Source organism: Tachysurus vachellii, chromosome 22 (genome assembly GCF_030014155.1).
Source record: "Tachysurus vachellii isolate PV-2020 chromosome 22, HZAU_Pvac_v1, whole genome shotgun sequence".
Taxonomy (NCBI): domain Eukaryota; kingdom Metazoa; phylum Chordata; class Actinopteri; order Siluriformes; family Bagridae; genus Tachysurus; species Tachysurus vachellii.
The window spans coordinates 2,609,120-2,628,604 of NC_083481.1; the positions used below are offsets into that span (position 1 = coordinate 2,609,120).

The window sequence follows — 19,485 nt, forward strand, 5'->3', positions numbered from 1 at the left end:
TTCACCTTCACTGACATGGAGGGAATTGAGAGGAGAGACGTTAGACCTGGTCTAATGTGAGCTGCTGCAGAACTCATACATAACGCGCTTTTAAACCCGCCTCTATCTACACACACACACACACACACACACACACACACACACTCACACACACTCACACACACTCACACACACTCACACACACACACACACACACACACACACACACACACACACAAACCTGCCCCCCACATGTCGCACCGCCCCTACGAAATCCTCCAGGAGCGACTAAATTCGGCGCTCAGAGCGGCGGCGCGTCACTGCGTCTGATCCACACACACACACACTGCGCTCTGAACTTTACCGGAGTCTCGCGGGGCGGCGCGTTAACGGGCGGCGTGCGCGGGCAGACAAGACGAAGCCAGGGACCCCAAGGAGACACCGTGCGCTACACATTGCAGAAAAAAAAAAGAAAGAAAAAAAAAAACAGCAAGCATTCGAGGACGCAGACTTATCAGACTTCCTTCACAGACTGATTTGATTTGTCAAGATGATCTGAACTGTGCATGAGGAGGCACCGAGACGCGCGCGCTCCTCAGACTGGATACCCCGTGTACGGATTTACTCGCTGAAAGTGGGATTTGCCTTCAAAGAAAAATAATCAGAATAACATCAACAACAACAACAAAAAAGTGCACTCGTTTCCTTCCTCCCTGTGGATAGTGTTGATCTTCTTCTCCTTATTTTTTATTATTATTTTTATTTGATCTAAGTTCCAAAATGAGCTCAGGCTGTTTGTTCAGGTCTCTGCTGATGCTCTTCCTGGCGCTTCTCTCCGCCAACGCGAGCAACTGGCTGTAAGTGAACCGCACACCTTTTCCTTTACTATTCCTCAGTGCATGGATCTTAGTGACAGCTGATAGATCAGATCAGGAATATGTGTGTGTGTGTGGGTGGGTGTGTGTGTGCCACGCGTCCAGGACGCACACGCTCTGCAAGACAAGAGCGCATTAAATCTGCTTTAAAAACGTCTCTCGGTTACCTGCTGGATCTTTTAAAGCTCTGATTAAACATGACAGATGGACGCGCAAGGCAAGGTATCAAAAGTTCAGTGTTTAAAATGGACCGGAAGACTGATAGATAGACAGATATCTCATCAGGTATCTTGACAAGCCTCGTGTCTCAGATACACACCTGTACGTGCGTCACGCGCCACAAAGTTTGTTTAAAAGCATGCCAGAAAACATAAGCGTTGTTTATAACTTACAGCCACACATTAAGCAGCAGAAATGTTTATTAAGACTCATAATCACAGAGCTGGAAATGTCTTCGTATTTATTCATTTTACGACACACAGCACCAGGTTCCCAGTCACCTGACCACCAGTTCATACCAACACGGAACTGTTAGGGTCCGAGCTGCGTCTCGACGAGCGCTACGTTTTTAGAAGAAATTCTCCCGGCTCCAAGTGGAACCTGTTTCCACCCAAAGAACCCTCGAGGAACCTGTTGTTTAATAGCTTGAAGCTCTTAGAGAAATTAAAGCTCTTTTAGGGATCATTTGTCTCAAGTGCATTAGAATATAATAGCAAGGTGCTGCTGTCAAGACTACAAAGATGTTCCCAGAAACAAATGTATGTTAAGACATATGTAGAAGAAAAAGATATTTCAACTGATTAAAAAGTTTCAAAAACTACTAAAGGCCCGAGACATCAGTACAGAACCCTGAAATTTGCTTGTGGAACTGAAACTCGCTTATGTGTTATTTATTGTGTTTCGAAAGTGTTCCTATTGAAATTAGGGTTCTTTACACAACCGTTTTATTACAAAAAAAATGTCTCCAAAAATGAAATTTAAATAAACTCTAATAACAAAAGGTTCCTGGAATATTCAGATTGTTCTGCATTATTGTACAGGATAAGGTTCTCAAAAAACCCCAGTTTCAACAAGGAACCCCAGAGGAACCTTCATTTTGTGTGCCCACATTCTGCAGAGTGTGTGTGTGTGTCTGTGTGTGTGTGTGTGTGTGTGTGTGTTTTACTGTACTGTTTAGTACTGAGCAGGCCGTGTAGTGTATTTTGAGGGTTCCAATTGAAAGTAGGGTTCTTTTAGGAACCATTCACGTCAAGTCTTATGGTTCCTCAAGGCATAGAGCAAGTTTCTGTTTGTGAGACTGAAGGTCTTCCAGGAGCATTTTGCTTTTACATCAATCACGTACTACAGAAGATATTTTATTATTTTATGTAAGCTACATCTCCCAGAATCAAGGGTTCTACTAACAAACTTACTGAGATCAGAGTTCTCTTAGGAACCATTTATCCACGATTAAACCTCATGCCTCATGACACTGTGAAGGTTTCTGATAGTCAGACATTTCTAAAAATGTGCATAAGATCTTCCAGGAACCTTTTGTTTTACAAACGTACATCAAACTCCTTTATTAGTTCCTGATTTTAGTTTATGGGTTCTGAAAGTTGATAAAGTACTGTTGGTTCCTTTTAAGAGTTCATTAATTTTGATAAACACCCCCTAAATATAAAGGACACACAGTGTGTGCATGTGCGTGTGTGAAATTTAGCTAAAACTACAGAAAAAACAAAAACAAAAGGTTCCTGGAAAACCTTGAACTGAACGGGTTCACTCTCAGAAACCTTACCGGTGCTTCTTTGAACCTTATTAGTGAATAAACGGTTCCTAAATCAGCTTCAGGTGAAACTGTCATTATTTTCAAACCCGGCGGTGTGTTTTTTTAAGCACTGTTTATTCAGCTAATCTTGTTAGGCTTCTTCCTGAAATCAGGGTTCTTTTAGACCTCATTAAGGTTCCTTTAGCCGCAGTGAACCTTTCTGACAGCTCAGAGAGCGTGTACGAGATCCTGGAACCTTTTGTGGTAGGAGTTCAGCTTACTCACAGCTGAGATGATACAGAACAGGTTTTCAGAAGCGACTGATTGATATTTATCACAGCAAATTTTCCCCCTGAAGCCTCCTTCGTGCCCGTCAGTCGTTTTTTTGCCCGTGTTTTTGGACCTGAGCTCTAGGCGTGGTGACAGGAGAAGCTCTCAGACATGCACAGGCATGTAGCCTACGATAGGATAAGGCAAAAAAAAAAAAAAAAAACTCTTTACCTGTCTGTAGAAATATGATTATTTTGACAGAACGATTTGAACAGGAGCCCCGGGGAGCAGGTAGAAGCAGGCAGCTTCACATCGCGCTTGGCAAAGCTGACAAAAATTAAAGAAGAAAAAAAAAAAAGAAAGAAAAAAGGTGTGTGTGTGTGTGTGTGTGAGAGAGAGAGAGAGAGAGCAGTGAATGCAAGTTTGCCTTAAGCTGTAGCTCAAACCGTGGTTAGATCCTGAATGAAAGGGATAAAAGCTATTTACAGATGTGTCATTTATAATGGCAGCTTCGAGTTTCAAAGAATATAAAACAAGTATGTAAACAGTCCAAAAAACAATAGCACAATAGCTGCTTTAAACGTTTCTAAACAGAGCGCTGATGCTTATTTACCTGCACGTGGGTCATTTACATAACTGCTGGACTACATAACTAGTCAGGAAGAGAGTTAGAGCTAAAAATCTGAGTTTAGCTGTGTACTGATTAGTCTTCGTTCATGTTCGCAAACGGATACGAACCTTTTCGTTAATTTGTCCGTATAACAGACTGAGGGATAAAATCAACATCGAGTCATGCAACAGATCGCTTCAGGTAGACGTGACGTCCATGTTGTCGCAGTAATTAACCTGAAAAGCAAAGAATCCAGATTGTGTTGTTCCTCTGACGGATTATTTGGACGCAAAATTATTACTCTTTATTATTTATTTATTTCTACGTCTGAGCTCATGCAGTTTAAACAACAACAACAACAATAATAATAATAATAATAATAATAATAATAATAATAATAATAAATCAGAAGCATTTTTTTTATCTGCATTTAATGAGCTTGTTTCTTATTTTTTATTTTGTTTAGTTCATTAAATTACATTTCAGTTTGTTTAAAGATTTGAGAAGCAGAAAATAATCTTTACAGCACTGCATGAGAAAGCTTTCACTTCATAAGTCACTCGACATTTGATGACGCTGATGAATTTTCTGCGTTACGATACGATACGTTATGATAAGATACGTTACGATACAATACGTTACGATACGATACATTACGATACGATACGATACGTTACGATACGATACGATATGATACGATACGATACAATACGATACAGATTCGTGTTTAGCATTCATTTGCGAATGGTGATGACGTCTGAAGGAAGTGTATCAAAGCTACGAGTTTACACATCTGAATCTGAATTATTTTATTTTTATATTCTAAATAATAATTATCCTTATTCACGATCCTCGTAAATTGACACGTCGATTTTATTCGAGCGATCGCCACAGCTCTACGTTTTTTAAACACGCTTCCCAAACGGAAGGCTTTCGTCCGTCATCGCTGTTGCTTTAGGGCACCTGCAGCTATTAATTTTAATGGGATTAATCATTAATAAAGCAGCAACACTTTAACGAGCTCGGTCATTAACAAAGAGATGGCAGGTTAATGGGTTTAATCATTAATCGATAGAAATATGATGACTTCCAGCCGGACTGCGTTGCGTCTACACGACGCTGAACGAAGGGTTAAAGAGGTTTACGACATGAAAGAGAAGGTTTATTTAAGAAGGTATATTTACAGTATTGTGGAGCTTATAAAATCTTCGGAACCTCTAAAACAGGGCTGAGCGATATGACAAAAAATATCACAATATCACGATACCTGATGTGTCATGAAAATGATTGAGAGATAAAAAAACAGTTGATATTTTATTCATCTTAAAAAAAAAAAAAAAAAAACGGAGATCAAATATAAAAATACAATTTTTTTTTTGCTTTCAGGTGCCTAAAAGTTTGTCATTTTTACCTTCAAAAAATTCTAAATAAAAAGATGAAGTATGATCATGACACTCAGCAGAAAAGTGTCTTATGGCACAAAGTATCTGTAGCTTTAAATCCAAGTTACATAACTGGATGTAATTGTTTTCTACAAAAGTAATTAACTTTTCGATGGTTTTAAAGTCTCTAAATCTGCCCCCAATATGTCCTCACAAAATAGCTTCTTAGATGCTTTTCTTCATAAACAGGAAGTGAGAGTGTTTGAGAAAGAGACATATTTCAGTATTAAAGATTCACAAGACGGTAAAAAAACGTCACGGAGAAGTTCGCCTCTTTATCTGTGAACTCGTATAAACTTCTCCTTCTTTCAAACGAACAGGTTGGGAGCTATGTTTAAGTTTATTACTAACAAGCTGCTCCTGCAGAGAAAGACACGCCCCCTTACGTTCTAGATCGGATAATTACGTTATCGGTTCTACAGTACTCAGATATAGTCGTGTCCACGTCCATAGCGCTAAAGAAACAGAAACCTGCAGCTTCTTCCGTCTTTAAACCTTTCATTTTTATTCTTATTTTTTATGAGGGGGGGTGGGGTGGGGGGTACGATCATTGTTGTAAGCAGCAGGTCACGCTCGAGCGAATGTCACAACACCTGCGATGGAAAGAACAAAGGTTTAGCCGTGCGACAGTCAATAAATAGTCCACAGCTGATGAGCAACACGAGAAGAAACCGCTAATGCAAAATATATCCTGGCGCCTAACGCCGCTAACACAAATAACACCAGTGACAACAGGTCAATGAAGCTGTGAATGCAGCGTTCTCACACACACGCCCAGGTGATCCTCTCCAGGCTTAATGAAGGGGAAAACACACTTCTCCTTTTGAACTTTTTCATGTAAAAAAAAAAAGTAAAGAAAAGAAACCACCCCAATGTTCGCTAGTTTTCTCTTCTTGCCATGATTTCCACACAGAAATAAAACCGGTTGGCAGTTAGCCTCACGATTGTGCTAATTTCCCTCTCTCTCTCTGTCTCTCTCTCGCTCTGTCTCTCTCTCGCTCTGTCTCTCTCTCTCTGTCCACGTTCTCTGTGTGTTCCTTGTGCTTCTCGTCAATCCTTCGTCGCTCGTCGAGATCTGAGTTTTATCACGCTGAACGCACGAGAAGGCCAGCTGAGCTTCAGGAATGAGACTCGCAGTCTTTTTAAAAATCTGTGGAGATTTTGTCGATGTGTATTAAAGCAATCTGGTTACTGTGCAGGTTTAAGCACTGACGATCATGATCGTATATATATATATATATATATACATAGACACATACTGAGTGTTCATTTTAGGCTTTTTTTTTTTTTTAATTCAGCTGTGTAAAATTATTGCCTTCTTCCCCAAAAAGAGATGAATATTCCTGCATGTGTTTTGCCTCAACTACAAAGTCACTCACTTCTGTCTCACTCCGTTCCTGCAGTCAAACACGGTCACGTCGGACGTCTCACCGTCGCTACAAACGCCTTCGATCCTATCGTACGATTAACTTGACCGGATGCGGATCGGATCTGTAATTAACGCTGTCCAGGAAACGCTCATGGGAGAAACTGAGAAAAGACTGCCCTCTAGAGTTAAAATGAGATGTGTAGAGATGTGTAAAGATGTGATGCTGGAAGGATTTGTGTAATTTCAAGCGGAGGATAAGTTTCGCACGCATGGTTACCGGGTCACGAAAAAATTTTGGCGCAATTCATTTTCACAGACTTTCTCGGATCTGACGTCTGAGACGTGACAGACGTTAGACCAGTTCTAGGCTCATAATCAAGAAATACCTGTGTGTGTGTGTGTGTGTGTGTGTGTGTGTGTGTGTGTGTGTATTCATACAACATAATGACTGGTAATTATGTTATTACGCCAGCACCTTGAGTCGTGACCAAATCTTTCCCTTCTGCATCTTCAGCGAACCGCAGTTTAAAGCCGATCCCGATCCCGATCCCGAACCGAGGCCTTTCTGACAGATTTGCCTTTAATGGCTTCTGAACGGTGCGAGAAAGAAACGGTTGAAGTGGTGAACAGAAATCTCCTGGAGGATTGTGAAACGACTCTGGATAAACACGCCTTTCAGCACGCTGTCACGAGCGCTCTGTGAAGCAAAACCGAGAAATATGTAAATAGCAAATATGGGTGTAAACACAGGCGACGCGGGGGCCTCGCTTTCCTCTCCAATTTGTCACAAGCATCTTTATCTGGCAAGTGATCTGTTTAGATCTGGTTACTTTTTTCCTCACAGAGAGGAAATGTAAACCTCGCTAGTTTGGTGAGTTGTTTCGAAACGTCTGGTAGAAAACGTTTAGAGAATCGAGGCGTCTTTGTGATGAGTTTTGATCTAAGCCTTGGGTCTTGTATCTCGTGTTAATCCGTGTTTTGGGGCCCAGCGCTCAGGGGCCAAAACGAGGTAATTCAACACAAACCTAAAGACTGTCTCTTATGTGAGTTAAAAAAAAAAAAACAATCCCACAGTCTATATCTCCGTGTTTTGTTAACTCTAGCGTGTAGAAGGTTAGGCGTTCGTAAAACAAAGGACGGGAGGACGAGGGAACGACAGATAAAAGGCGCATGAAGAACAAGGTCTCCAAGTGTTCCCACATGAAGAAACCTCTTGCGTGTTGTTTATCAGGTGTTTTGCTTCTGAACCATTTTTTGTTATGAACTCTAGCATCGTATGAGCAGCTGGTACCGATATTCTCAGCTTTGATTTATTTATTTTATTTTGTTTCGGTCCGTATTGTAATTATAATCGCATGCGGACGAAGAGCAACAATGACGACGTGAAGCTTTGCGGTGGGAAACATCACGTGGAGAGAAAAAGTTGTTCCTTTTGAAGAGCACGTGTATATATAAACGCTGCGATGTCCGAGTACCGATAAGATCAGAACGGATTCGGCTTCTTCTGTCTGCTCGGTGATGTCACCTCACTTGGCTGAATGTGGATGAGATGGAGGAGGAGGAGGAGGAGGATGGTGAAAAGAAGGATATCAGTCAAGCTGAGTGCTGAGATGAGTGCTTCAGGAACGAGAAGGTGTTTGTTCTGATCCTGGCCTACAAAATTAGCTCTTGTCGACAGCTCAGATTTGTTGTTGTGTGACCAGCCATGTGGATTCCCACATGTGAGAAACGAGGATGGAACGATATCAATCTTCATCCAGGTTCATAAAGTCGAGGTTTTTTGAAACCTGCTCGATCGATCCAGCAGTTAAACTGCTTTTACATTTACGGAGCTCCTTCTCTCGCCGTCTGTTTTTACCCAGACATCTCCACTAGCGGTTCCCAGAGCAGACACTTGTTTGGATGAGAAGTTCTAAGTGTGTTTCTGACGAGCTCGTGAAACGACCTATTTTTATAAGGTGCTCTTAAGAGAGACCTGGAAGCCAGCGTGAGTCTGAGCAAAGCCACAACCATCTCCTTCTTTTCTCATGTCACCGTGTCCGTGACCCGTCTGCCCCTGCGGTGAGAGCGAAAGATAAAGTTGTAGTTAGCTGCCCCCCCCTCAGCCACCCCTCCTCCGCCTCCTCCTCCTCCACCACCTCCACCCGGTCTGCACGACTCTCCAATAATCTCTCCAGGAACTTCTCAGCAGTTCCACTGTGCTGTGTTTATGTTTGTACTGTTTGTGCTTACCAGATGCTTAAAACAAACAGACAGCTTCGACGGGTCGCTGAACCTGTGGAATGATGCTGAGACGCTCTGTTTGGTCAGTTTTTTTGGAAGATCCGAAATACAGCTCTTTTTCTTTTTTTTTTATCAGTAAGATTTGTTCTGTTTTCGGATTTTGCTCATGGGAATGCTGAGGGCAGAATTCTGCAGATATCATGCAACAAAATATAGCTTGGAACCTTAAAGTATTTGAATGTGGATGCCGTAGCCTAGTGGTTAAGGTGCTGGACTACCAATCGGAAGGTTGTGAGTTTGATTCCCACGTCCACCAGGCCGCCACTGCTGGGCCCCTGAGCAAGGCCCTTAACCCTCAGTTGTATAAAAAAAAATGGAAGTCACTCTGGATAAGGACATCTGCTAAATGCTGTAAATAGTTGTTTGTGGTGAATTTAACCACTTACATTTTTCAAAAGATTTCCTTGGACGTTCAAAACTACAGGCTACAGTTTAGAGTTTTTTATTCAGGTAAAAAATAAACACAAAAAAGTAATCAAGGCTAAAAAATGGAGCATCCACGATTTTTCTTTTCTAGTAAAACATCCAAATTCCTGTTAAATATCTAACTTACCCACAAGTAAACATTAGCATAAACCAACTAGCTGGAAATGTTACCTAAAACGTTACCTAAATAGTAATTAACAAGTAATCGCTGTTTAACATCACTGTAATAAAATGTTTTAAAAGATTTTTTCCTTTGGAATTTTTTTCCATTCTGAATGCATCTACATTTACTGAATGCATTTTTTTATCTCACTCACTCACTCATTTTCTACCACTTATCCGAATTACCTCGGCGTCATCGGGCGTCAAGGCAGGATACACCCTGGATGGAGTGCCAACCCATCGCAGGGCACACACACACACACACTCATTCACTCACGCAATCACACACTACGGACAATTTTCCAGAGATGCCAATCAACCTACCATGCATGTCTTTGGACCGGGGGAGGAAACCGGAGTACCCGGAGGAAACCCCCGAGGCACATGCAAACTGCACACACACAAGGCGGAGGCGGGAATCGAACCCCCAACCCTGGAGGTGTGAGGCGAACGTGCTAACCACTAAGCCACCATGCCCCCACATTTTTTATCCTTTTGGCTTAATCTGTATTTTGTTTATATTTAAAAACCGTAACCCGTCGATCAGAATGATATTATTTTAAAGGTAAAGCAGAAAGCTAGCAAGTTTAAAAACATTAAGTTTAAAAACATCAAGGGAACATTGACTAGCACCTGATACTGATCCCTATATAATATTCTTCACTATAGACACTGCTCAGGATTATCCAGTATCCAGTCAGCACCGTCTCGCTATTATCCGTCTTGTTTTTCGAGCTTGCTCGTCTCATTCCCGCTTCTTTCTCTCCAGGTATCTGGCTAAGCTGTCGTCGGTGGGGAGCATCTCAGACGAGGAGACCTGCGAGAAGCTGCGAGGTCTCATCCAGAGGCAGGTGCAGATCTGTAAGCGCAACGTGGAAGTGATGGATGCTGTACGCCGCGGAGCTCAGCTCGCCATCGACGAGTGCCAGTACCAATTCCGTAACCGGCGGTGGAACTGCTCCACGCTGGACTCCATGCCTGTTTTCGGGAAGGTGGTCACTCAAGGTACGCTCATCGTCCAGTATCACGAGTCGAGCGTATACGAGATATCTCTCTGCCCCGTGGAATTATGTCATGTGTTGCTTTATTTTTGACAGGCACAAGGGAGGCAGCGTTTGTGTACGCGCTCTCGGCTGCGAGCGTTGCATACGCGGTGACCAGGGCATGCAGCAGCGGGGAGCTGGAGAAGTGCGGCTGTGACCGAAACGTGCACGGTGTGAGCCCTCAGGGTACGATGAAAGGGAACAGACTTTTAGCTTAAGGACAAAAGTTCATTCCAGATACAAAAAATCACGTCATGAAGAATAATACATTTTTTAACAAGAGGTTTTCTTTATCTCTCTCTCTCTCTAGGGTTCCAGTGGTCAGGGTGCTCGGACAACATCGCCTACGGAGTCGCCTTCTCCCAGTCCTTCGTGGACGCCAGGGAAAGAGGCAAAGGGCAATCGTCCAGTCGAGCTCTAATGAACCTCCATAATAACGAGGCAGGGAGGAAGGTGAGGCCCATGGACGCTTAATTGGACACATTCCATCATTATTCGTAATTCTGAAGGCACATACACACGCATTATTAGTGTGTGAATCATGCTGATAAACTGTAGATATAACAAAGACCTCAAGGTCGAGATAAACCCCTGATCTGAACATGGGAAGATTTGCTTTTTTGACACAATTAAGATTCCAGAGAAGTTTATTCATGCTGGTTAGCCAGCATACAGAATTAGTTTAACCCTTTTTAAATGTCCAGCAGTGGAATGGAAAGTCTCTTCTGGGAGGTTTTCAATCAATGTAAATAAACCTCTGATGTTGTGTCTGTGAGTCTGATCTAAAATGAGTCAGGATTGTTGTTCTGTCGTTCTTTCGGTGTGTTTTAGACGCGTCTTTTTCCCTCTGTTGATAATCTTACGCTGATTTTTAGATGAACAAACACTCAGATCGTCTCAGAGAGCAGAAATGGGTTTGATATCAACATTTACTCTGAAGATACAAACATCTGTGTGGAGAAAATAAACCTGGAACTTTCCTATGTATATATCACCTCTAGTATTGTAGAGAAAAACAGAAATAGTGATGAAACTCTACACATTATTAAAGTCCTGAGTGTCTACATTCATATGAGCTTTATATTAACACCACTGTGGAGTGAGACGTGACGAAGACGTTCGATCGTCAACACGGACACGAGAAACACGGGAGGAAATTTATTTTATAGAGAACTATTGATTATTGGTACTAGACATTAGGACTGATGACACTAATAGATCCAAAAATGACAGAAAACTGGGAGAAGCTTTACAAAGACAACACTTCAAACCGAAGGAGATATTACGCTTGCGCAAAAATTATGCGTGCAAAAATGATCTGTGACCTGTCTGTGCGTACGCGGTTAAGCCTGTAGCGTAGTAAATTCCATTCCTGTTCTTTTCCTCAGGCGATTCTGAACCACATGCGAGTGGACTGTAAGTGCCACGGTGTTTCCGGCTCGTGTGAGGTGAAGACCTGCTGGAAAGCCATGCCTCCTTTTCGCAAGGTTGGCAACGTGATCAAGGAGAAGTTTGACGGCGCCACAGAGGTGGAGCAACGCAAGGTGGGCACCACCCGAGCCCTTGTGCCACGCAACTCGCAGTTCAAACCGCACACAGACGAGGACCTGGTCTACCTGGACCCGAGCCCTGACTTCTGCGAGCACGACCCGAGGACGCCGGGCATGCTGGGAACGGTGGGCCGCTTCTGCAACAAGACCTCGAAAGCCATAGACGGCTGCGAGCTCATGTGCTGCGGGCGAGGCTTCCACACGCAGGAAGTGGAGGTGGTAGACCGGTGCAGCTGCAAATTCCACTGGTGCTGCTACGTCAAGTGCAAACAGTGCCGCAAGATGGTGGAGATGCACACGTGTCGGTGATGCTCTCCTTCAGAAACCCTTCATTCGCTTTTTCCACCACTGAACGGAGTGAAAAAAAAAACAAAAAAAAAACAACTCCCTCTTTCCTTCTTTTGACTCAAAATAGAATAAATGATTTAAAAAAAAAAAAAAAAAAAAAAAAAAAAAACAGGGAAGATAAGAGATATTCACAGATTCATCCAGTTATAAAAGAACATGTCATACATGGGACACAATTTTAGGGGCAAATAGAGTTCTTTTTTATTTCAAGTCCCACTTGAGAGTATTTTTCTCTCCTTTTTTTTTTGTGGTTACTTTCTTATTTTTATATTGTTCTCTAACTTATTGGAATCGGAGTGATTTTTTTTTTTTTTTTTTGTATTGTGACTAGCTCCAGTGGGAGCGGTATAAGGGTGGAGGAGGGATGGATGGATGGATGGATGGATGGATGGACGGACAAGTGAACATTGGGATGGTTAAAGGAGATGAGGAGACTTCCCCCTCCTGCTTTCGATGCTGCTTTAGGATCTTATCTGGAGTCACGGACATCAAGTGAATTATCTAACAGACTGAGATGCAGTCCAGGTGTACATCTATATTATTTTATTTCATTTGTCAACAGCATTTTAGATAGAGGTGGACATTTTTATGCTGCTTTAAAAAAAAAAAAAAAATCACTCACACGTCATGTACAGCGTTGGTCTTTTATATAAATTTCTATATATAAATTTATATTAAGGAGTATTAAAGAGTTTCTCCTCATTTGTAGGGAAAAAAGAAAACAGGAGAATTCATGGTGTTATTTCTATGTTGTGTTACTAGGCAAAGACAGAAGGCAGATCTGCACAAGTCGTGTATTAAATCCAGTCGTTAGCGAGTTAGCGTCGAAAAACAGGTCGCTGGCACGGATCTGTGACCGTGTTTCAAAACCTACGATATTACAAGTGGTTTTTTTTCTGACCATTTATTTCATGCTCGGTGACTCCAGCACTTTTCATCTCCAGACGCACATAACGCAAAAGAAAAAAAGAAAAAAAGAAATAAATCTCGGAGCGTTCCCTCTGCCGATTAACATGAAGCAAAACGATTGAACTATTTATGGTCATGTTCAAAACAGAAAGAAAAGACAAGACAAGAAAACTTGTGTATAATTCCACGTTTCTTTCCGTAGTACAACCTTTTTTGCTTTACGCCACGCTTCTAAAGAATCATAGCTCTGTAAAAGACTTTATACACTGAAGAGGACTATACTGCATATGAATGTACGTTTCAATGAAATATATGCCTTTTGAAAGACGAGAGAACGAGAGCTGCTGTGTTTCTTCATTCGCGAATGAACACACACACACACACACACTCAACAGTATCCACATCCAACACACTTCCTGCGTTACTAAACGTTACTGAACGATAACGTGTCCGTCTGAACACGATACTCATCAATACAATTAGAAAGTGATGACACTGGTTGTCAGACTTTTGGAGCTTGAATGAGAGAAAAGGTCAAAGCGTGACATGTCCGGCTTGTACCCTCAGCTGCCTGGTGACACGGCCTGGACTGCACCCGTCATACCAAGAACAATAAATATTTATGGAAACTATGCGGTAGGAATGAGGGATGTTGGCCATCACGTACGTGCGGTTTGGTGCTCTAGAATACTAAAGATGGTTCTGCCCTCACCTCAACATCACCACTGGCTCAGCTGTTGCCCCAATGAAGCTTTTTATAAGCACGCAGTTTTTAAACGAACCCGTTGCCACGTCGTACATGCGGCATGAGTAGACGGTGGTTAGAAAAGATGACACGATGCATCTCCGAGCTTAAGATATATACGTAGATCCCTTGAGGACAACGTGAAGAGACAGGAGGACGCTGCCAAGTACTTAGAGATCACCTTTCTACTTAAGCGTGTCTGATGGAACTCTTCGAATGCACTGCGGTAAAAGTGGAAGTAGATTCCAAGAAGACAAATAAATAAATAAATAAATAAATAAATAAATAAATAAATAAAAAACCCCACAATTATACCTAATATATTCTTTCCAGCTCAAATGCTCAAAGCTCAGTCAGCATCTGAAGAGCACATGCTTTCCAGATCTACGTCTATAGCCTTACAGCAGGTTTTCTCAAAGGTCTGGCTCCAATAAGCTCGGGATTACGGTTGGAGGATGGGGCGGTTTGAAATGAGGAGGCAGTTGTCTGATATTTTGGTAGGCAAAATTAAAACGGGTGGGGGGGCATCACCGTGGCCACGAAATCCTCATAATACCAGCACATCCTGTGGAAAAATAAGTACTGATAAATTGGGACTGCTTTTTGTTCGATCGGAGAAATAGAGAGCAAACGGGTCGTTACTGAAAGACGTATCGATGGCAACGACGGCTACTTTTCCTCAAGGCGGATAGAATAAATAAAGAAAGTCGCCTCAATTAGGTAGCACCAATAAACAACTGAAAAAAAGAGAGTGTTGTATAGAAGTGTATAGAAGTGAGGGGACTTTGCTTGCTGTAATACAATCCTGCCATACAAGCTAGAATGGTCCTGTTTCTGCCTCTGACAGAAATACCACACAGTAATTTAATATTTGTGGAGGCTTTTCCTGAGACATAACATGATTATCAAGGTACAGTTCAATGAAGGGTCTTCGAGATCAGAGGCTACTTTTTTATATGACTTTGTTTATGGAAAGGAAAGCTTTCTGTAATCAGGCGAGGCTGTGAGACTTGAACGTGGCTGTTTTCGTTGACACATAATACAAATACGTACGATACGTTTTCAAACGTCGACGTTACGATTCAAGTTTGGGGTCTGATTTGACAAATCATGGTTTACAGCCTGAATCAAAAAAAAAAAGGGGGGGGGAGGATAAGTCGACTCAAAGTGTTCCGGCCTCTCCTTCGAGGCTCGCCTCAAAACTCCGAGATCTCCACCAACATACTTCTCATATTAAAAGAAAACAAGTTACACAAATGAGACAGATGTTTCTTGTTTGTGATGACAGTTGCATTAGTCCCCCCTCCACTATCCATTTTTCCCCCATCACGAAAAGCACCAGGTTGTGCAACACACGAGCAAGGCCTTTACAATACGCGACTCGATCCCAAGGACCTCGCTGAACAGCGGCGCTCGGTTATCGTAAAGGTTTTTGGATGACAAGGTGGTGCATGTCCTCTCTGAAATCTCCCCACCTTTCGCATTCGAGTCGGAGATTTACTCGTGTGACACAAGCGAACACATCATTTTTAAAATTCCAGGACAAGCTCGTTAAAGACCCCCAGAGACCCAGCGTCCATATTGTACTATGAAAAGTGACTAGAGAAGCCTGCGCATGTACAGTACGTAGCAAACAATACTTTTAATCCTCCGCTTCTTGAAAACCCCATCCTGTTGGATTCGTTCCCAGGCGAGTGCCGGTGTGGAGATTCTGTTTCTCTTGTAAAGAATGCAAAACTAAAAGACTCTCAGGAACGTGGCAGAAAGTGGTAGTGTGAATAAGTGTGAGTGTGAGCCCGAATTCCATTTTCACGCTTCCCTATTTCCATTCTTTTTGAAAAACATGCCATTGTGGGTGTCTCAAACAATCGTTGCGGAATTTCAAGTCGAGGCGAGCCCCCGGATTTTGCTACGGCAATTCATCAATGTGTAGTATTGTTTCAGCACGAACCACAAGAATGCGTCCACAATGGCTCATCCGTCAAGAATTGATATATGAAGCCTTTTCCAATCCATGTGCTTATGCTGTGGAAGCTAAATTTGAATCCACATATCTGAACAGTGATGCAACTGTCAAATCTGGAAGAGTGCCTGAAAAGGACGGGTGAGAAGAGGTGAGACGAAGAAGTCTTAGGGCCACGAGGACACAGGAAGTACAACAACTGGTCAGGGTACCGGGGGAATTTATAGGTGTCCCTGTACTTATGTAAAAGGTAGGATGTGACCTGTACAACCCGATGAGAAGACAAGTGTGATAACCTTACGCACCTGTTCTCTAAGAGAAGTGTGTAATAAAGAGAATGCTGATAGAAGGTGACAATTCATAGGGCTTTGAGTACACAGGAAGCTCAACAAGGTGCCTCAGAAAAAAAAAAAAAAAAAAAGTGTTCCGTCTGGTCACCCATAGTTCCTATCGGTGCCCTCGTACTGTATGTGGCGTGAGACCTGTGTAAACCAATACATCCTGTGATTGAGAACACAGGCGTGAACAACGGTATGAATTTAGAGCAACACAGGATTGTTGTGTAAGGTGAGATAGTTAGGACAAAACTGTCAATGGAGTCAGGAGACTCAAAGTTCCTTAAAACCAACCTTGTAAATAATCTGTGATATTAATAACCTAGGATCAAAATCTCACGAGAAAACAAATATGGAGAATTTTTTTTTTTTTTATACCCAAAGGATGAATAAGCGGCGAGTGCTCATTGTAAACAGGAAGCCGAGCAGTATCCAAAACTTGTCCTTGATTAGAACCTCTGAAACCTGTCCAAGTTCCTATCAGTGCCCCTATAAACCTATAAAGGTGGTATGTGACTTGTAAAATCCAATATCATGCCCAGATTTGATACAATGAAGGGCATAAATCAGAATAGTGGTGAGAGGTCAGACAGGTTCTTTGGGCCCTGAGAAGACCAAAAAAAAAAAAAAAAAAACCCAAGGGGGTTCAAAATTTCCATAACTGGATCCCCTGAAACCTGTCCAAGTTCCACTCAGCGCCGCTGTGTATCATTAAAGGTGGGATGCTGTCTGTATAACCCAAAACCATGCCCTGTGCTGAGAATACAGAGAGGAAGGTTATTACATAATTATAATCCAAGAGAAGGAGGTAATTAAGAGGCTGGTAGTTGGAGTTGGAGGTTCTTTGGTCCCTGTGTAGACCAGGAGCCAACAAGGTTCTCCAGATCAAAGTTCTCCATGGTGTTAGCTGTAAGGGAACCCACTTTTCTTTCAGGTGTTAATCTGTAAAGGTGGAATGTGACATGTAGAGTAGGACCCAACATCAGGCCAGAAGATTGAGAACACAGGTGTGGAAAATATTAAAAAATTGTTATCCAAGAGAAAGACGTAATAAAGTGAACACGTACAACACAAATCCTTCACCCAGAAATTTTCCAACCACCTGTGCTACCAGTCCCATGCTAGCTAGCATCACTAATTTGGGCTCGGTTGTACCGTGTTGGTTTTACGGGTGCTCGACCGTCTCGGTCAACACGGACACCTTGAACACCTGTTGGGATTGGAATCCTGCACCAGAAGAGGTGGCTCGTGAATGAAACTCATGTATCGCAAAACGGTAAGTGAAAAATATTGTCATAATAATCCACAATGAAACATGGCACTCGTCACTGTTGGCTTCCCTGCTGTTTTAAACATGACCGTCGTGCTGAGGGCGCTCAGGCTCACGACGAAGCTGGCACACAGCCACATACTGACAGGGTGAGAAATGCACTGAACAGGCCCTGTGGCTTGGTCTGCTTTTCTTACCATCACACCCATTGAAAATGATTTAAAAGGAAAATCCCATTTGTGATTTTAACAGTGCATCAGAGGATAACATTAAACAGTCTTATGATGCATGCACATGATGTAAAAGCAGACTCGCGTTAATATTTAATTAGCTTGCGCTAGCAGATTTCGGCATTAGTTTAAAAGTTCAGGGTGTGCCAAAATGCTCAAAAGAAACTCGAGCATCTCATGAAAGGCCAACCAAATGAGAAATTTAATGTCTTTAAGATGTTTCAGTTTTTCATGAAGTGCTCGTGTATTGTTTCAGGTCACAAAATAGGCCCAGATAAACATTCAAAGCGAAACACTTAATCCACTTAAAAAAAAAAAAAAAAAAAAGAGCATGAATGTAATAAAAGTAAGTACAGTATATCCTGATCGCTGTTGGTGTCATGTGCGGAGAAGCGAACTATAAACGAAAGCAGAATACAACGCATTCCTTTAGCCGATCCGGTGTAAAGACAGAATGCGTGTTCCTACAATACAGCCACGGTAGGTATGCACCTTCCCAAGTTCAGGCTTCACGCGTTGCTATGGCACAGAGGGCCAAAGGGCGGGAGGAGGGGAGGAGAGGAGGGCCAGCGAGATGTGGGTTTTTTGATTTATGACTCTGCAATATTTCATCGCCGCATAGCTGTCTCACTCCACAGGCTCGCTTTTCAACAAATCCCGAGCATGTTTGGCTTTGACTGATATACGGTATCAGATGCTTCCCTTAGCCCTTTTCCAAAGCACGAGGGGCTTATCTACACTTCATCTCCCACTGTACTGACTTACTCCTGACATGCCACTGACAGCACAATTAAGCTCAAAACCGGGTTTCCCTCCGCTAGCAATATTTACAGACTTATCTAGCGCTCCGTAATTGCTTCAGTGCCCCAAGTTTGCACTTTCTGTCCTAATTGGGCTTCCCAGAGGTGCAGGGTTAAAACAAGATGTGATTAAGAAAAATTATCCTTAGGGAGACATCACACTCCTCGTGCTAGAAACAAACGTCAAAGAAGTCAAAATGTTTTTTTTGGATTTTAGTCTTTTCTACTGCAGCTAAAATTAAGGCCAGAATAAAGTCCAGAGCAGCCACATGAACAGCCCTTAAGTCTACATTAGTTGACTAATGGCTTGTTCTATCTGATCGATGCACCGTTTAAATAAGACTTTTGGGAACTGGGAGAATTTGTTATTAGAGTACGTGCAACGAATGCAGTAGATCTGGCCGACATCAATCCTGCTGCAAATTACACTGCTGGGGATTTAAATGTAGCGTGCAAACGTTAATTGAGAGTAATGGTGAAGACGACGTAGAGCTGGTCTACCGGTTTCTCAATGGTGTGCCTTAACACTTAGAATCTGATCTATTTGCATTAACACCACAAATTTGCCTATGATTACCAAACAATATAACATACTTATGTTTTTTTGAGTTACATTTGATATTGTGGACTGTCAACAAAACATTAGTAGCTTGACATGTTGCCAAGGAACCTTAAAGTCCACTCTCTGACACTGGAGACACTTTCCAGACTTAACCATACAAACTCATCTATCAGTCGAGTGCCTGGGGGTTCTGTTGCTTCTACAGGAATGATGACATTTTAGAACGAGTGCATTAATGCAACTTTTTCAGCAGCTGTTAGAGAAACCTTCTGGCCAACCAGAACTGAGAATTTGACAGGCAAAAATAACTATCTACGCATCATAAGCATTAAAGAGGAGTTCGGTCTCCTTGGGTCTAGTCAATCAACAAAACTAAAAACATCAGTGTAAAAGTAAGAGTTCAGCTCTGTGTGACGATAGCACAGCTGGCGATGGCTCTACAGCCGGAGCGTGGAATCTTGACTTCATGCATGCCCATCATCCTGGCTGAGCTGTCAATGGGAGCAGCCTGTATTGTGATATGGTGATAGCGATGCTGATAACCAGGTCTCTCATGCAGGTGGT

General features: G+C 42.3%; 1 protein-coding gene across 1 annotated transcript; it reads left to right on the forward strand.

Moving 5' to 3' along the window:
• Positions 1–309: 309 nt before the first annotated feature.
• Positions 310–13,351, forward strand: wnt4 (wingless-type MMTV integration site family, member 4). The gene is made up of 5 exons (XM_060858487.1): positions 310–836; positions 9,936–10,171; positions 10,264–10,395; positions 10,520–10,662; positions 11,598–13,351. The coding sequence occupies exons 1-5, from the start codon at positions 760–762 to the stop codon at positions 12,066–12,068; spliced, it is 1,059 nt and encodes a 352-aa protein (XP_060714470.1). The 5' UTR covers positions 310–759; the 3' UTR covers positions 12,069–13,351.
• Positions 13,352–19,485: the final 6,134 nt, after the last annotated feature.

Coding starts and splice junctions, on each gene's coding strand:
- wnt4 (XM_060858487.1), top strand. CDS start 760: ATGAGCTCAGGCTGTTTGTTCAGGTCTCTGCTGATGCTCTTCCTGGCG. Junction 837..9,935: donor GCCAACGCGAGCAACTGGCT/GTAAGTGAACCG, acceptor CTTTCTCTCCAG/GTATCTGGCTAAGCTGTCGT. Junction 10,663..11,597: donor ATAACGAGGCAGGGAGGAAG/GTGAGGCCCATG, acceptor TCTTTTCCTCAG/GCGATTCTGAACCACATGCG.